This window comes from Sus scrofa, chromosome 10 (genome assembly GCF_054392235.1).
Source record: "Sus scrofa isolate SSC_HxYL_T2T_F1_AM1 chromosome 10, Sscrofa_HxYL_maternal_Yorkshire_Landrace_v2.0, whole genome shotgun sequence".
Classification (NCBI taxonomy): Eukaryota; Metazoa; Chordata; class Mammalia; order Artiodactyla; family Suidae; genus Sus; species Sus scrofa.
Window position 1 is genome coordinate 15,286,602 of NC_139392.1, and position 15,197 is coordinate 15,301,798.

Genomic DNA, 15,197 nt, shown 5'->3' on the forward strand with positions numbered 1-15,197 from the left:
GCATGTTTTTAGGGTTCATCCATATTCATATTTTGGAATGTATCTGTACTTTATTCCTTTTAATTGTCGAAAAATATTGCATTTTATGGCTACACTATATTCTGTGTGCCCATCTCATCACCTGATGAATATTTGATTGTTTCCACTTTTTGGCTATTATGAATAATGTTTCTACATCTATTTGTAAGTTCTGTGTCGACCTGTCTTTATTTCTGTTGGGCATATACACAGGAGTAGAACTGCTGGGTCATATGCTAATTCTATGGCTAACATTCTGAGGAGCTGCCAAACTGTTTTCCAAGTGTTTGAATCTTTTTACATTCCCACCAGCAGAGCTAGCACCTACTTTGTGCTAATCAATATCAGCATTATTCACAAAGAGTATCTTGCTTAATCATTATAAAGCTAAATGGTTAAGTATTATTCTTCTTCCCCATATTACAGGGAAGGAAATGCAGGTTCAGAAAGGTTAGAAACTTGCCCTTGTTTACAGCACAGTGGGGATTTGAACTTGGGCCGCCTGACTGTAAAGCTATACAGGATGAACTATACGTAACAGTGCAAACATGAAGACAAGACTGGAAAAACTGACATCTTTATTTTAGGCTAAAGGGTTAGATCTTATCCTGTAATTGAACAGCCACTTACAAGTTTTCAGTTGGGAATACCTAATATACTTTGTTTTAGGAAGAGAATTTATACAGCAGTGTGGAAGATGAATCAGAACAAAGAGTCAGAGATATGAGCCAGCACAACGGCCATAGAGTTAAGACAAGAAATGAGGCCCTAAACTAACATGGTTACGACCGAAAGAGGTCAAATCAAAATACACGTGGGACATAAAACTGACACAACAGAATTAGACAAGAAATGTTCAAAGACAACCTCCAAATGTCTGTTTTAGGGGATAAAGATGGATGTGGACAGTGATTAGAGAAAGCAGGAATCTGACCAAAGACTTAACAAAGACCACTTTTCAGGCTGAGGGAAATTCCTTTCGTGATAACCCACAAGTGATTAGAGACGGGTCTGGAACTAGCCTGCTACAACTAGAATGGGACTTTGTTGGCAAAATCGAATAGTTTCTGGTGCAGTAACTTTGGATTCTTCTTTGGGAGGATGATAGTAGGCACAGGGTATTAGATCACAGTATGTGATTAGGTCAAAGTCGCTTGCATAGTTTAATAAGCTCAAGATCTTCTAGGGACAAACTTTCATTCACAGTGGTGCTGTAGATCTACACAAAGATTTGCTTCTAAACTAATGACAAACTACTATAGAAGTACTTCACTCAAAAACTGTTTCATGCACAATAATAAGTAAGATACAACCCTGCGGAAGTTGAAATAAATGATAATATTTTATCTTCATACAGCGTCTCTACAGTAACCTATTCCAGGTGGCAATACAACATTCATGGAACCCACTTAACTTGCCTGGATTTTGGGCAAGGGAATGGGTAAAATTTGGGGGGGAGCAGTAAGAACACCTGTTAAAGGAAACTAGGCACTGGAATTACATCAATTCAAATCTTAAAGTACTCCATATATTCTTTTCTCTATCCATTAAAAACACACACACAAAATGCACATTCAAAAGATCACCAACAAGTTTTTCTAACTGATATAATACTATTATACCAAATTCTAAAACCCACTATATCTCAGATTTGAATATAAGCACTACTCTGCATTTCCCAAGCTAAACTGGCCATAAAAGCCCCTTACATGTAACACCTATTAACATTTTGCATAACCAGTATTCTCACAAAAACACTCTGGGAAACACTGGCATAAAAGTCTAAATAAACTCCTTAGCAAAGTTTATTAAGAAAAAAAAAAAAAATCCTTCTTGACCTGGTTGCCTTTTGTTTTCCTTTTTTGCCCTCACTCCTGCGGCATACGCAAGTTCTCAGGCCAGGGACTGAATCTGAGCCGCAGCTGCAACCTACTCCACAGCTGCAGAAAGGCCAGATCTTTAACCCACTATGCCAGGCTGGGGACTGAATACACAAGGCAGATCATTAACCCACTGTGACACAGTGGGAATTCACTCTCCCTGACCTGATTGTTACTTACTTCATTGCCTCATTTCCTAGTCTACAAGATCTCAAAATCTCTTTCTCCAAGCTGCCCCCAAACCCAGTCATGTTATCAGAGCCAAGGGCCAGTCATAACTAGTTTAACCTAAACATTTACTACTTCTTCATTCATGACTTATTTGTCTAACTGTCCCTTGCTTTCCATTTCCAATAGGATCTCCTCTTTGAGCTCCTGTAGCACCAGTATAGGATAATTTTTATCAGGAGCCCAGTCTGACTGCTCTTTATCAAAAGGCTTGGCACACAGCAGGTGCTCAATAAATACTTGCTAAACAAAAGGGACTTAAACACTGCTGCTAGAAGAAAAAAATGTAACGAAAAAATAATTTTGGGGGGGAGTTCCCGTCGTGGCGCAGCAGAGATGAATCAGATTAGGAACCATGAGGTTGTGGGTTTGATCCCTGACCTTGCTCACTGGGCTAACGATCTGGCGTTGCCGTGAGCTGTGGTGTAGGTTGAAGATGCAGCTCGGATCCTGCGTGGCTGTCGCTGTGGTATAGGCTGGCAGCTGTAGCTCCAATAGCCTGGGAACCTCCATATGCCACCGGTTCGGCCCTAAAAGGCAAAAAAATAAAATAAATACTTTTGGTATAATTGTTTCTTTTCAGATATCTTTCAAACAAGTACTGAATTAAAATACAATGCCTCAAATGAAAAGACAACTCCTATTTTTCTAGTCTTATTTCTCACGCTTCGCCTTACTCATCCTATTCTCTTACTCGAGGGAGGGAAGAAGGCAAGGGAAGGTCCGTCTCTTCCTAAAATGCCCTTTTCCCATCACCACCTGTTACACATAGCAAGGCTCAAAGGAGAGACTCCTACATGCGAAGCTCCACTGTGCCTTCATAATACAATTTCCCTTTCTAAACTGTGCATTCTTTTCACAGGGGTTCTTAACCTGAGACCTAAAGAGTCATCCAAGGACAGGAGCAGTGGTCGTTGAATTGAAAAATGCACATCTTTATTTTCATTAACCACAAGCTGAAATTCAGTATTCCCTTCAATGTTGAATGTAGGCAGTAAACAAGGCAGTATCAGGTATTACAGTAGATAGTATTAGATAACTTAATAATAGAAATCTCAAACATTTTCACATATGTATACTTATTACAGTATTATTTGTCACTACTTCAAAATTCTTGTAGTCATCCGCTCTGCTGCTAGAATTTATTACTTAATATGTTAATAAAACAGTAACATGTTACTATACTTTATCTGTTTGTTTGGCTTTTGGTCTTTTTAGGACTGCACCTGTGGCATATGGAAGTTCCCAGGCTAGGAGTCAACTGGAACTGCTGCTGAGAGCCTGCACCACAGCCACAGCAACATGGGATCAGAGCTGTAACACAGCTTGCGGCAATGCCGGATCCCAGTGAGTGAGGTAGGGGATCAAAGCTACATTCTCATGGATACTAGCTGAGCTGTTAACCCACTGAGACACAACAGGAACTCCCACTATACCATATCTGCTGTGTACTACTTTGACAACCATATTTCAATATAATTGGGTTTCCTTTGCAATTAACATATAATACATATTTCAGCTTCCTGTATGTTTTGGTTTATGCATTTAAAAACATTATTCTGAGGAAGGGTCCACAGGGTTGTCAGACTGCCAGAGGATGATATGATACTAAAGAAAGAGAAAAAAATGCCTGCTTTAAGGCAAAGAGTAGATCTTATTTACTTTCCATCATTCACAGCATACTGCAGGTACACAAGAATTAATACATGCTCTCAATTTAAGTCTCTCTCTTTAATGGCTGCCCCTCCTGCATATGGAAGTTACCAGGCCAGGGACTGCATCCAAGCTACAGCTGTGGCAACCCGCTGTGCCGGGCTAGGAATTGAACCTGAACCTCTGCCGTGACCTGAGACGTTGCAGTTGGATTCTTAATCCACTGCACCACAGCAGGAACTTGAGATTCTAAGATACTTCCTTCTATGGCTCCTTTTCTCTATTTTTCAACATGGCAGTTCAAAACTTTATTGTGGGAGTTCCTACTGTGGTACAGTGGGTTCAGAATCTGTGGCAGCTTGGGTAGCTGCTAAGGCATGGGTTCATCAATCCCCAGACTGGTGCAGTGGGTTAAAGATCCAGCATTGCTGCAGCTGTGGCACAAGTCAATTCAATCCGTGGCTTGGGAACTTCCATATACTGTGGGTACAGTCAAAACAAAAAACAAAACAAAACAAACCCAACAAAAACAAAGCAAAAACCAACCCCAACCCCCAAATCCAAAAACTTTAGTGTGAGCTAGTATCATATCCTAATTCTAAATTTTGTCTTTTGTCTTTTTTAGGGCTGCACTGGTGGCATATGGAGGTTCCCAGGCTATCAGAGCTACAGCTGCTGGCCTACACCACAGTCACAGCAACGCCAGAACCAAGCTAGTCTGCAACCTACACCACAGCTCATGGCAACACCAAATCCTTAACCCACTGAGTGAGGCCAGGGATTGAATCTGAAACTTCATGGTTCCTAGTTGGATTCGTTTCTGCTGGGCCACAACAGGAACTCCCAGAAGGCAAAATAGTTAATGAGTCTTTTCTAATGAGTGACAGACTAGACATTTTTATTTTTATTATTCCTTTTTTTTTTTTTTTTTGGTCTTTTGCCTTTTCTAGGGCTGCTCCCTTGACATATGGAGGTTCCCAGGCTAGGGATCTAATTGGAGCTGTAGCCACCGTCCTATGCCAGAGCCACAGCAACTCGGGATCCGAGCTGCGTCTGTGACCTACACCACAGCTCACGGCAACACCGGATCCTTAACCCACTGAGCAAGGCCAGGGATCAGACCCACAACCTCATCGTTCCTAGTCGGATTCGTTAACCACTGAGCCATGACAGGAACTCCAATTTTTATTAATCTTTAAATTTTTTTGTTTTTTATGGCCATATCTGTGGCTAGGGGCCAAATCGGAGCTGCAGCTGCAGTCTATGCCACAGTCCCAGCCACACTGGATCCAAGCCACATCTGCGACCTATGCTGCAACTTGTGGCAATGCCAGATCTTTAACCCACTGAATGAGGTCAGGGATCAAACCTACATCCTCACAGAGACAACGTCAGGTCCTTAACCTGCTGAGTCACCAATAGGAACTCCTGAATGGACACTGTTATTGAACTGTAAATCAAGTATTAACAAACATAACAAACTGGCAGAGATATTAAGAGTGCTAGGTCTGGGAGTTCCTATAGTGGTTCAGGGGAAACTAATCTGACTAGGATCCATAAGGACACAAGTTTGATCCCTGGCCTCGCTTAGTGGGTTAAGGATTCAGCACTGCTATGAGCTGTGGTGTAGGATGCAGACATGGCTCAGATCCAGTACTGCTGTGAGCTGTGGTGTAGGCCCGTGGCTACAGCTCCGATTCAACCCCTATCCTGGGAACCTCCATATGCCTTGGGTGAGGTTCCCACCCCACCCCCTGCCCCCGCAAAAGAGTGGTAGGTCTGAAATAAAAATATCCCAGGGTTTAGGTCTAACTCTGCCATTTCCAAGCTGTGAGAACCTGGGCATTTAACTTTTATCTTGGTTTCCTCATCTGAAAACAGGAGGTATTTAGTACGTCACAGAGGTATTCAGATAAAACTAGAAAATGCACACACAGACTTAGTACAGTACAATCACTTAACACATAACAGTCAACAATTTTTGGTATTTATATATATTAACTAAACAATGGAGAAAGAGATAAGACATGACAAAGATGACAAAAAATGCTCTTGTAAAAGAATGCTATTTAAATATGCACACTTAAAAAATTTATACTCCATCAATCAGATTAAAAATTACCTCTTTTTGCAATCTAAACACTCATACTGGAGTACATACCGGATCAACTTGCCATATGATAACTGTTGTATCTTTTGATCCTGTTGCTAGTTTAGTGCCATCATTAGAGAATTTACAGAACCAGACTTCATTACAATGCTCCGTAAGTATCTGCTGAGTATAACACGGGAACTGCCTCCTAAAACAAATAAGTTCACAAACAGTTATTCTTTTAAAATAGATTAAAAGTAATAAATAAGGAAAATGGTTAGACAACTGATGAAACTTCTTTGAAGATCAAAAACTTTCCAAATAAGATACAAGTGCATTTGTAAATCTTAAGATATCTTAAATACTTAAGAATACCTTAAACAGGAGTTCCCGTCGTGGCTCAGTGGTTAACGAATCTGACTAGGAACCATGAGGTTGCGGGTTCGGTCCCTGGCCTTGCTCAGTGGGTTAAGGATCCGGTGTTGCTGTGAGCTGTGGTGTAGGTTGCAGACTCGGCTCAGATCCTGTGTTGCTGTGGCTCTAGTGTAGGCCGGTGGCTACAGCTCCAACTAGACCCCTAGCCTGGGAATCTCCATATGCCGTGGGAGCGGCCCTAGAAAAAGCAAAAAAGACAAAAAAAAAAAAAAAAAAAAAAAATCCACAAAAAACCTTAAATATATTAAATATTTAAGATATTCTCAAGTATATTTAAGTATAATATACATATTTAAGTATAAAATAAAATTAAATCTTGAAGTTTATATTTGGTTATGCTGAGAAAGAAATAACATTAGCAAGGCAATCTTAGGGGAAATCAGTAATCTAAAGTCTGCCTCAATTTATAATTTATTATTTTTCTCCCCACTTCTCAAGATTAAAGACAAAGTATGCATCCATGACAGGATTTTTGGTCTGATTAAGTCAACTCATAGAAATAAAAATTAACAATCAGGGATTCAGGTTTGTCTGTATAAGGGGGCTGGCATCAGGTTGTTCTAGAAGGAACAATATACCTTCATTTATATAAAAGCATCTTTGCATAACAAAAAGAATAGGCACTGCAGTCAGGCAAGTTTGGGTCAGAAGTTTTAGGGTCTTTCATTTAACCCCTCTGAGTCTCAGTACTCTCATCTATAAAATGAGATGAAGACACACCTAACAAGGTTCTTAGGGTTCTTCTAAGGATGAGAAATAAATCTAAAATTCCTGGAGTGCAATAGCTATTCAAAAATGATTACCTGAAGACCTTCAAACAAGTGGAGAACACTAGCAATTACATCAAATTGAGGGTATATTTTCTCGGTTCAGCAATAAAGGGCACACAATATATATAACCACTCTAAAGATGATATATATGCTTGACACCCCCCACTTAGTGTCTTTAAAATCTACCCCTCAAGTGAAAACTCAAGGCTGACTCCTTGTAGAAACTGGGCAGATGGTAGTCTTCTATTGAGAGGGAATTCAAAGGGAAAAGCAGGAGTTCCCATCGTGGCTCAGCAGAAACGAATCTGACTAGCATCCATGAGGATGCAGTTTGGATTCCTGACCTCGCTCAGTGGGTTAAGGATCTGTCATTGACGTGAGCTGTGGTGTAGGTCACAGAAGTGGCTTAGATCCCATGTTGTGTAGGCCGGCAGCTGGAGCTCCAATTAGAACCCTAGCCCGGAAACTTCCATATCCCTCGGGTGTGGCCCTAAAAAGAAAAGCAAAAAAAAAAAAAACAAAAAAACAAAAAAAAAAACCAAACCCGCAAAAAACAAAGGGAAAAGCAGACTTTGCAGGGATAGGTAAGAAGAGAGGGAAGATGTTACATTTATGGTGCTTGAGCAATATTCACATTGTTGTATCGAGGTCTAAGGCTCAGGAGACAGTTCTATAGCTCTAGCCCAGATCTAGGAGTCATTAGGATCATGGAAGTAAACCTAAACAAGAAGAGTAGGGTGAGAAAGAAACATAGTCCTGGAACACAAAATTAAAGGGACAGGGAAAGAGGAGGGGCCTGAGTAGCCAGGAGGAAAACCTAAAGTTTGGAAGTCAAAGGACAAGTTTCAAGGCAAAGTAGTCAAAAGCTATAGAAACGCCAATATATAAGCTGAAAAGTAGCCCCTGCATTGAATAAAGATGTTCTTCACCAACATCAGCAGTTCGGAAGCTGTGCTGGCTGCACAAACCCTAACGCTAGAGAGAATCCACAGGGTGATGCAGCAGTGAGGAAGGGGAGAGTGTGAATGTATAGTGGGCAATTATTTTAAGAAACTGGCTCTCCAGCAGAGGTGGAGGGTAGGTGGAGGGTACTGCTAACTAGAAAGAGCACAGAATCAAAGTTCTGTTTCTAGAAGATTATAAGGAATCCTTTCTAATTGTCAATGGTTATTTCTGAGAAGCAAGAACTCTTTTATTTCTACGTAAAATTGCGGAGTGCTTTCTATGCAGGTTTATAGGTGCACAGAAAAAGCCAGACTAAATATTGTCCATCATTTACTTTCACAGGTATTGGTATAGAAATTAAAGCACTTAAAAATTAAAGCACTTAAGATCATGTTCTCATACTTTTCAGTTTCCGAATGGGAAGGTAAGCTTTGAACTTACTGATACCTCACAAACCATAAAGACTACCATAAATATCTTTCAATACATCACTGAACCAAAAAAAAAAAAAAAAAAAAAAATTTGGTTTCACGACTGCTTTAACACTGATCTCAAATGTGCTAATGGGGCTATAAAATATGAAACCATATACCCGCCGCCCCTTTTCTGGCCTCACCTTCTCGGCATGCGGAAGTTCCTAGACTAGGGATCGAACCCATGCCACAGCAGTGACAATGTCAGATCCTTAATCTGACATTGATCTTTTAATCTATTATCTCCTTCTACCTCTATTCAACTTAAATGAAAAGACTTAAAAACTGTCATAAGTTGGAGTTCCCGTCGTGGCGCAGTGGTTAACGAATCCGACTAGGAACCATGAGGTTGCGGGTTCGGTCCCTGCCCTTGCTCAGTGGGTTAACGATCCGGCGTTGCCGTGAGCTGTGGTGCAGGTTGCAGACGCGGCTCGGATCCCGCGTTGCTGTGGCTCTGGCGTAGGCCGGCTGCTATAGCTCTGGTTAGACACCTAGCCTGGGAACCTCCATATGCCGCGGGAGCGGCCCAAAGAAATAGCAAAAAGACAAAACAAGCAAACAAACAAACAAAAAACTGTCATAAGTCAGTCTAAGAACAATGTTAACATAAAAAGGGATCAAAGAAAAGGATCTCTAATTACTTTCTTTTATAACTTTAAAAAAAAAAGTTTAAGATAAATAAGACTTAAGTGACTTACGGATGGCCAGTAGTTCAAACATTATTACCATTTTTTAAAATTGCAATGGGGGAGGGTGAAGTGAGAATTCAATTACCTATTAAAGTAGTTTATGCACAACTAAAAGATTATCTTAAATCAGAGAGCATAGGTGTACATGTACATAATCTCTATGGTTATTCAGAAGCTCCTCGTTTTTCCTCACACTTATACACTTTTGTTCTTCCTATTCATTTTACTTTCAGCAGTTCTTCGATGATCTTTGACAAAAGAAACTGAGCATGTGCACAGCAGCTGTTATGTTTGGTTCACCAGACCCAAATAATTTTCTTCCTGGAGTTTAAAAGATTTCACAATTTGTTTTTCAGGATCTTAAAAACTAAAGCTCTGCTAAAATTTTGGAAATCATCAAGACAGTATGGACGTTTTTACTCAAAATACTCCTAACAAAAGTGAAGCCTGAATTCTTACAAATTAAATTATGCAGATGGGTAGGTATGACAACAAAACACAAACCAGAAAGTTTTAATAATAATAATAATAATACCTGTTATTCTAAGCATTTTTAGTTTAAAGGTCACCTTTAACTAAAAAGCAGAACCCTCCCTTATGAAAAAAGTATTTCCGTGATCTTTATGGGCAGAAAATAACTTGAGCCCTAGTTAAGACAGCCATAATATCCAGGAAAAAAAAAAATCATTAAGTCATCTCTGGCATCCAAGGACAGTAAACACTTGGATCACTTACAAATCCTTAAAAAAATGGCCAGGTATGGAAAATGACCAAACAAACCCACAGACAAGAAAAGGAAAAATAGGCTTTCCAGCTTCAGTTTAAGGTATGGTTTCCTATACGAACATATACAAATTTCTCTTAATTGTTAACTCCAGTAGTTCTAGCTGTACTTGTGAAAGCTAAAGCAAACATGAATTGTTTTTACAGTGACAGGATAAAAAACAAAAAAACATTTAAATAAAATTCATAAGTGAGTCTGTAAAATGTTAGCCTACTTTAGAATATAAGAAGTTTTCCTCTTACCTACTACAAACATGATCTATAAGCAGAGACACAGAATCTAGATTATTATCAAGTTTGGTATTGTGATATAGGCACCGATCCCTTTGTAGTTCCACCGCCTGCCGCAGGAGAGTCTGTAAACGCCGTGGGGGAAGCATCACTGATGGTGGTAAATAGGCTTTAATAGAAGGTATTTTAAAAAAGAGAAATAAAAAAAAAAATTAAAAAACCAAAACAGTATACTTCATTTAAGACAAATGGCTCATCTGCTGCTGCACTTGCCCCTACACTACAACTACCGTGTCCCTTTTAAAGAGAGCAGTTCTGGGTGATGTGATAACAACATGGAAGCTTTTTAGAATATTTGTCCACAGCTATGTTGCCACTGGAATGAAATATGTTTGGGTAGGAGAGATTTAATTTTATGTGGATTTCCTAAAAAACAACAAAAACCCAAGGACACAAACGCAACAAAAAATAAAAAGGCAGTGATGATGAAAAGAAAGTCTAAAGATAATTGTGTCCCAGAGGGAGACTAAGCATCACTACAAGTATAAGAAAAATCTCCACTTAACAAAAAGCAAGCCAAAATGTTAAAACAAGTTCCAAGTGCCATCAAATCGCTTCTAACATCAAGGATACTATTAAAATTCAGGGAATAGCTGGTGTTTTGATTACGGATTCCAATCTTCAATGCCTAGTACCTCCTGAACCAAACGGTTTTCTGATTCTTAGGATCTCCACTCCCACCTCAACATGAAAATACAGAATAATAAGGCTTAACCAGAGAGGGAAAGAGGGTCTTTTATTACAAACATGTGGCAAAAAGAAAACCCCTACTCTAATTTGAAAGTTATATAAAATATCTGGAGGGAGAGTAAAGCAATTTACCTAAAGAAATCTCGGTCTCACCACTGAAACCAACAAAAAACAGGCACAGATCAGAGACATCGTGATCTTGGTTCCAGACCACCACAAGAAAGTGCATATAAACGTTGTGTTCATACTACACTGTAGTGATTAAGTGTATAATAGCATTATGCCTAAAATAATGCACAAGCCTTAATTAAAAAACACTTTATTGCTAAAAAATGCGAATCATCATTGATAACTCAGGGTTGCCACAAACCTTCAATTTGCAAAAAATGCAGTCTCTGTGGAGTTCCTGTCATGGCTCAGCGGTTAAAGAACCCAACTAGCATCCATGAGGATGCGGGTTCAATCCCTGACTGCACCTGGTGGGTTGAGGATCCGGCACTGCTGTGGGCTGTGGTGTAGGTTGCAGACATGGCTCGGATCTGGCATTGCTATGGCTCTGGTGTAGGCCGGTGGCTACAGCTCCAACTGGACCCCTGGTGTGGGAACCTCCTTACGCTGTAGGTGTGGCCCTAAAAAGACAAAAAAAAAAAAGCAAAAAGCAGTATCTGTGCATTTGAAAGGGAAATAAAGTGAAGTGCAATAAAATGAGGTCTGCCTCTCTCTAAAACACTTGTGGCTTAAAGCTGTGGTTTACATATTTTTTTTTCTCTAACCACAGCTTTTCCCCCAAACAAAATCTTAAGGGGTACATCATTGCATAAAGGAAATGAAAGGAGAACTGCTCTGGGACCAGCATCCTCTCACTCTCTCCTGAAGATAGCTTAGACTCCATGGTGAAATGTGAAGCCTCCGGTTCAAAAGGTCTCTTAATGGACCACCACCCCCAAACTCCTTCTATATAACCAACATTCAATAAGAGTATGTCTAGACACAAGTCTTCCTAATTAATATTTCTAAGAGAAAACATAGCAACACCAAAAATTAATTCTCTTACTCTGAAGTTTGTCCAACAGTTTGGATCGGGAAGCTGTTCCTTTGCCTTCCCATTCTGCTTTTGCACGTAGGTCTTCTGCATGGCTACACATCAGATACCTAAAAATACGAAAGAGAAAGCACCAAATATCAAACCTTTTTCTTTGGATTAAATGTTAATTGAAAAATACTGATTATACTTTGGATATCTGGTTTTTTTTGTTTGTTTGTTTGCTTTTTAGAGCTGCACCCGTGGAATATGGAAGTTCCCAGGCTAGGGGATTGAATCAGAGATACAGCTGCCACCCTGCACCACAGCCATACCGGATCCCCAATCCACTGAGTGAGGCCAGGGATCGAACCTGCATCCTCATGGATACTCATAGGATTTGTTTCCACTGCGCCACAACGGGAACTCCTGGATATCTAGTTCTTACTAAGAAATAATACCAAGAAGAAATTTCTACAGTGGACCCAATTCATTAATACAACCTGGCACCTGGATATAATTACTAAAATGCAATATAACAGTAATAGCATAATAGATAATATTATCGTTATGCAATTTATTAATGGAATATATTTTTATACATATTTTTATGTATCATCACACATCTGTAGCTTTTATTGCATGCCAAGCTCTGTTCCTTTTTTTTTTTTTTTTTTTTTTTGTCTTTTTGCCCTTTCTTGAGCCGCTCCTGAGGCATACGGAGGTTCCCAGGCTAGGGGTCTAATCGGAGCTATAGCTACAGGCCTACGCCAGAGCCACAGCAACGCGGGATCCGAGCCGCGTCTGCAACCCACACCACAGCTCATGGCAACGCCGGATCGTTAACCAACTGAGCAAGGGCAGGGACCGAACCCGCAACCTCATGGTTCCTAGTCAGATTTGTTAACCACTGTCCCACGACGGGAACTCCCCAAGCTCTGTTCTTAACTAAGCACTCAACATATATTACCTGACTTAATGTTCGTTAGAATTCTGTGTGAAGTAAACACTATTATTCTATTTTTATAAATGAGGAAACCAAGGCACACAAAGCTTAAGGAGCTGGCTTACGGTTGAGAGGCAAAGTAGGAAAATGAACCCAGGCACTACAGCTATAGCACTTGCTCTTAACCACTATGTTGATTTAATAGCTCAAGAGTAAAACAAAACTCAAAAAACAAAACCCCCAAAAAACCCTTCAAAGATATTTATACTAAGTTAATTTAACAAAAACAACATACTTTCACAGTTTATCACAGATGCCATAAAAAATGGTATAACTGGATAATAATCCTTGTGTCATCTTGTGAAAGGTACTGAGATCCCAAAGCCGAACATTTGGGAACTGTTCTCACTATATGTGCTGAAGGAGGCAGAAATGCTAATTCATGGATTCTGGAGAATACATGAGGGCCCCCTGCTGGAAGAGTGACCTTAAGCTGGTTCAGGCTCTTGTCGAAGAACAGGCTTTCAAGTAAAACAAGTGAAGGCACTATTCAAACATGGAGACAAGACCCGGCAATAACTCTATTTCGTCTGGTACTCTGGCCTCAGACCAATCTGCTCTTCTCATGTGTAGACAGGGTATTAAGTAGGGTAGTGAGGATTAAATAAGATCGAGTATATGAAGTCCTTGGTCTACTACCTGGAATACAGGTAGAGTTTAATAAATGATAACAGAAGTATCTTGAGCATCACCTCCTCCCTATTTTGGTCTTTTTAGGGAGAGCCATACCTGCGGCATATGGAAATTCCTACGCTAGGGGTCAAATCGGAGCCTACACCACAGCTGCAGCAACGCCAGATCCAAGCCACATCTGTGACCTATGCCACAGCTTATGGCAATGCTGGATCCTTAACCCACTGAGCGAGGCCAGGGGTCAAGCCTACATTCTCATGGATACTAGTCGGGTTCTTAACCTGCTGGGTCGCAACGGGAACTCCCTCTCCTCCTTTTCTTAACTGCATACTGCATTTAGTACCTAAATAATTTAATAGCCTCTTATCCAACAGCAAAACTACTTATTCCCTCGCTATTTACTAGATAAATAGTACCTTAGCTGATGAGAACTTACTTTTTAGTAGTATGAGTAATTAGACTCACAAAATCCCATAAAAAAAGTTGGACCTGAAAAAAATTTGGTTTCTAAAATAACGTTTTTGGGAGTAAAATTATCAATTTTATAAAAAATTGTTTTTAAAATTTTGGGAAAGTTACCTGTGAGTGCTTCTGTTTCCTTCTGAAAAATACACATTTATACCTTAAGGTTTCATATAAATGTCTGTTTATGGGAAGTATGTGGTATATAGCTCAAAGGACCTTGGAATGAGAGGAAGAAACCCTGGGTTCTGATGTCAAGTCTACATCTTGTCATCTCTGGGCCATTTCCTTATGTGAGTAATACATGTCAAAAAATAAAAATGCAAGGATGAGGCTTAAGTTTGTTGTTGTTGGAAGAACTGGGGAGAAGGTCTTACCATTTACTGAGATGAGGACAACTAGAGCAGCAACAGGTTTGTGGTGGGGAGCTTGGTGGGTAGACCGACAATGGGAATCAGGAATTTTTGCTCTGAATATATAACTCTGAGATACCCATTAGACATCCAAATGGAGACTGTGGAGTAGACTATTAGATATATGCAGTGGGAGTTCAGATGAGAGGGTAAACTTAAGAGCCACTGGCATACAGACGGTATATGAAGGCGTGGTACAGAATGCGATTACCTAGGAAATGTGTGTGGACAGAGATAAGATGGGGGTTCAGAACCAAGGCTCTGGGCACGCTAACACTTAAAGGATAAAATGAGATTGTGTATATAAAACACTTAACAAGGACCAGGTATATGACAAGCACGTATTAAAACATAATGTATGCATGCATCAATTCTAGAAACTTCATTGCTGGAGTTCCCATTGTGGCTCAGCGGAAACGAATCTGACTAGTATCCATGAGGATGAGGCCTCACTCAGTGGGTTAAGGACCTGGAGCTGCGGTGAGCTGTGGTGTGGGTCACAGACAGGGCTCGAATCTGATGTTGCTATGGCTGTGGTGTAGGCTGGTGGCTACAGCTCCTATTGGACCCCTAGCCTGGGAACCTCCATATGTCAAGTGTGGCCCCAAAAAGACAAATAAATACATTAAATAACATTTAAAAAAAAGAAAGAAAAGAGACTTCATTGCGTATTGTTTTTATAGATGATTAGGCCACAGGGCTTTTAAAGATTAT

General features: G+C 40.1%; 1 protein-coding gene and 1 long non-coding RNA gene across 2 annotated transcripts in view; both read right to left on the reverse strand.

Annotated features, from left to right (window-relative positions):
* Nucleotides 1–15,197, reverse strand: part of WDR26 (WD repeat domain 26) — a 43,363-nt gene that overhangs the window by 18,642 nt on the left and 9,524 nt on the right. Inside the window, 3 exon segments of the mRNA NM_001436038.1 lie at nucleotides 5,941–6,079; nucleotides 10,211–10,367; nucleotides 12,003–12,100. Of these exon segments, the coding sequence (NP_001422967.1) occupies nucleotides 5,941–6,079; nucleotides 10,211–10,367; nucleotides 12,003–12,100 (394 nt within the window).
* On the reverse strand, nucleotides 82–4,761 carry LOC146398814 (uncharacterized). The gene is made up of 2 exons (XR_014817455.1): nucleotides 3,395–4,761; nucleotides 82–2,633 (listed from the first exon to the last, which is right to left on the reverse strand). It is a non-coding gene; the product is annotated as an uncharacterized LOC146398814 (long non-coding RNA).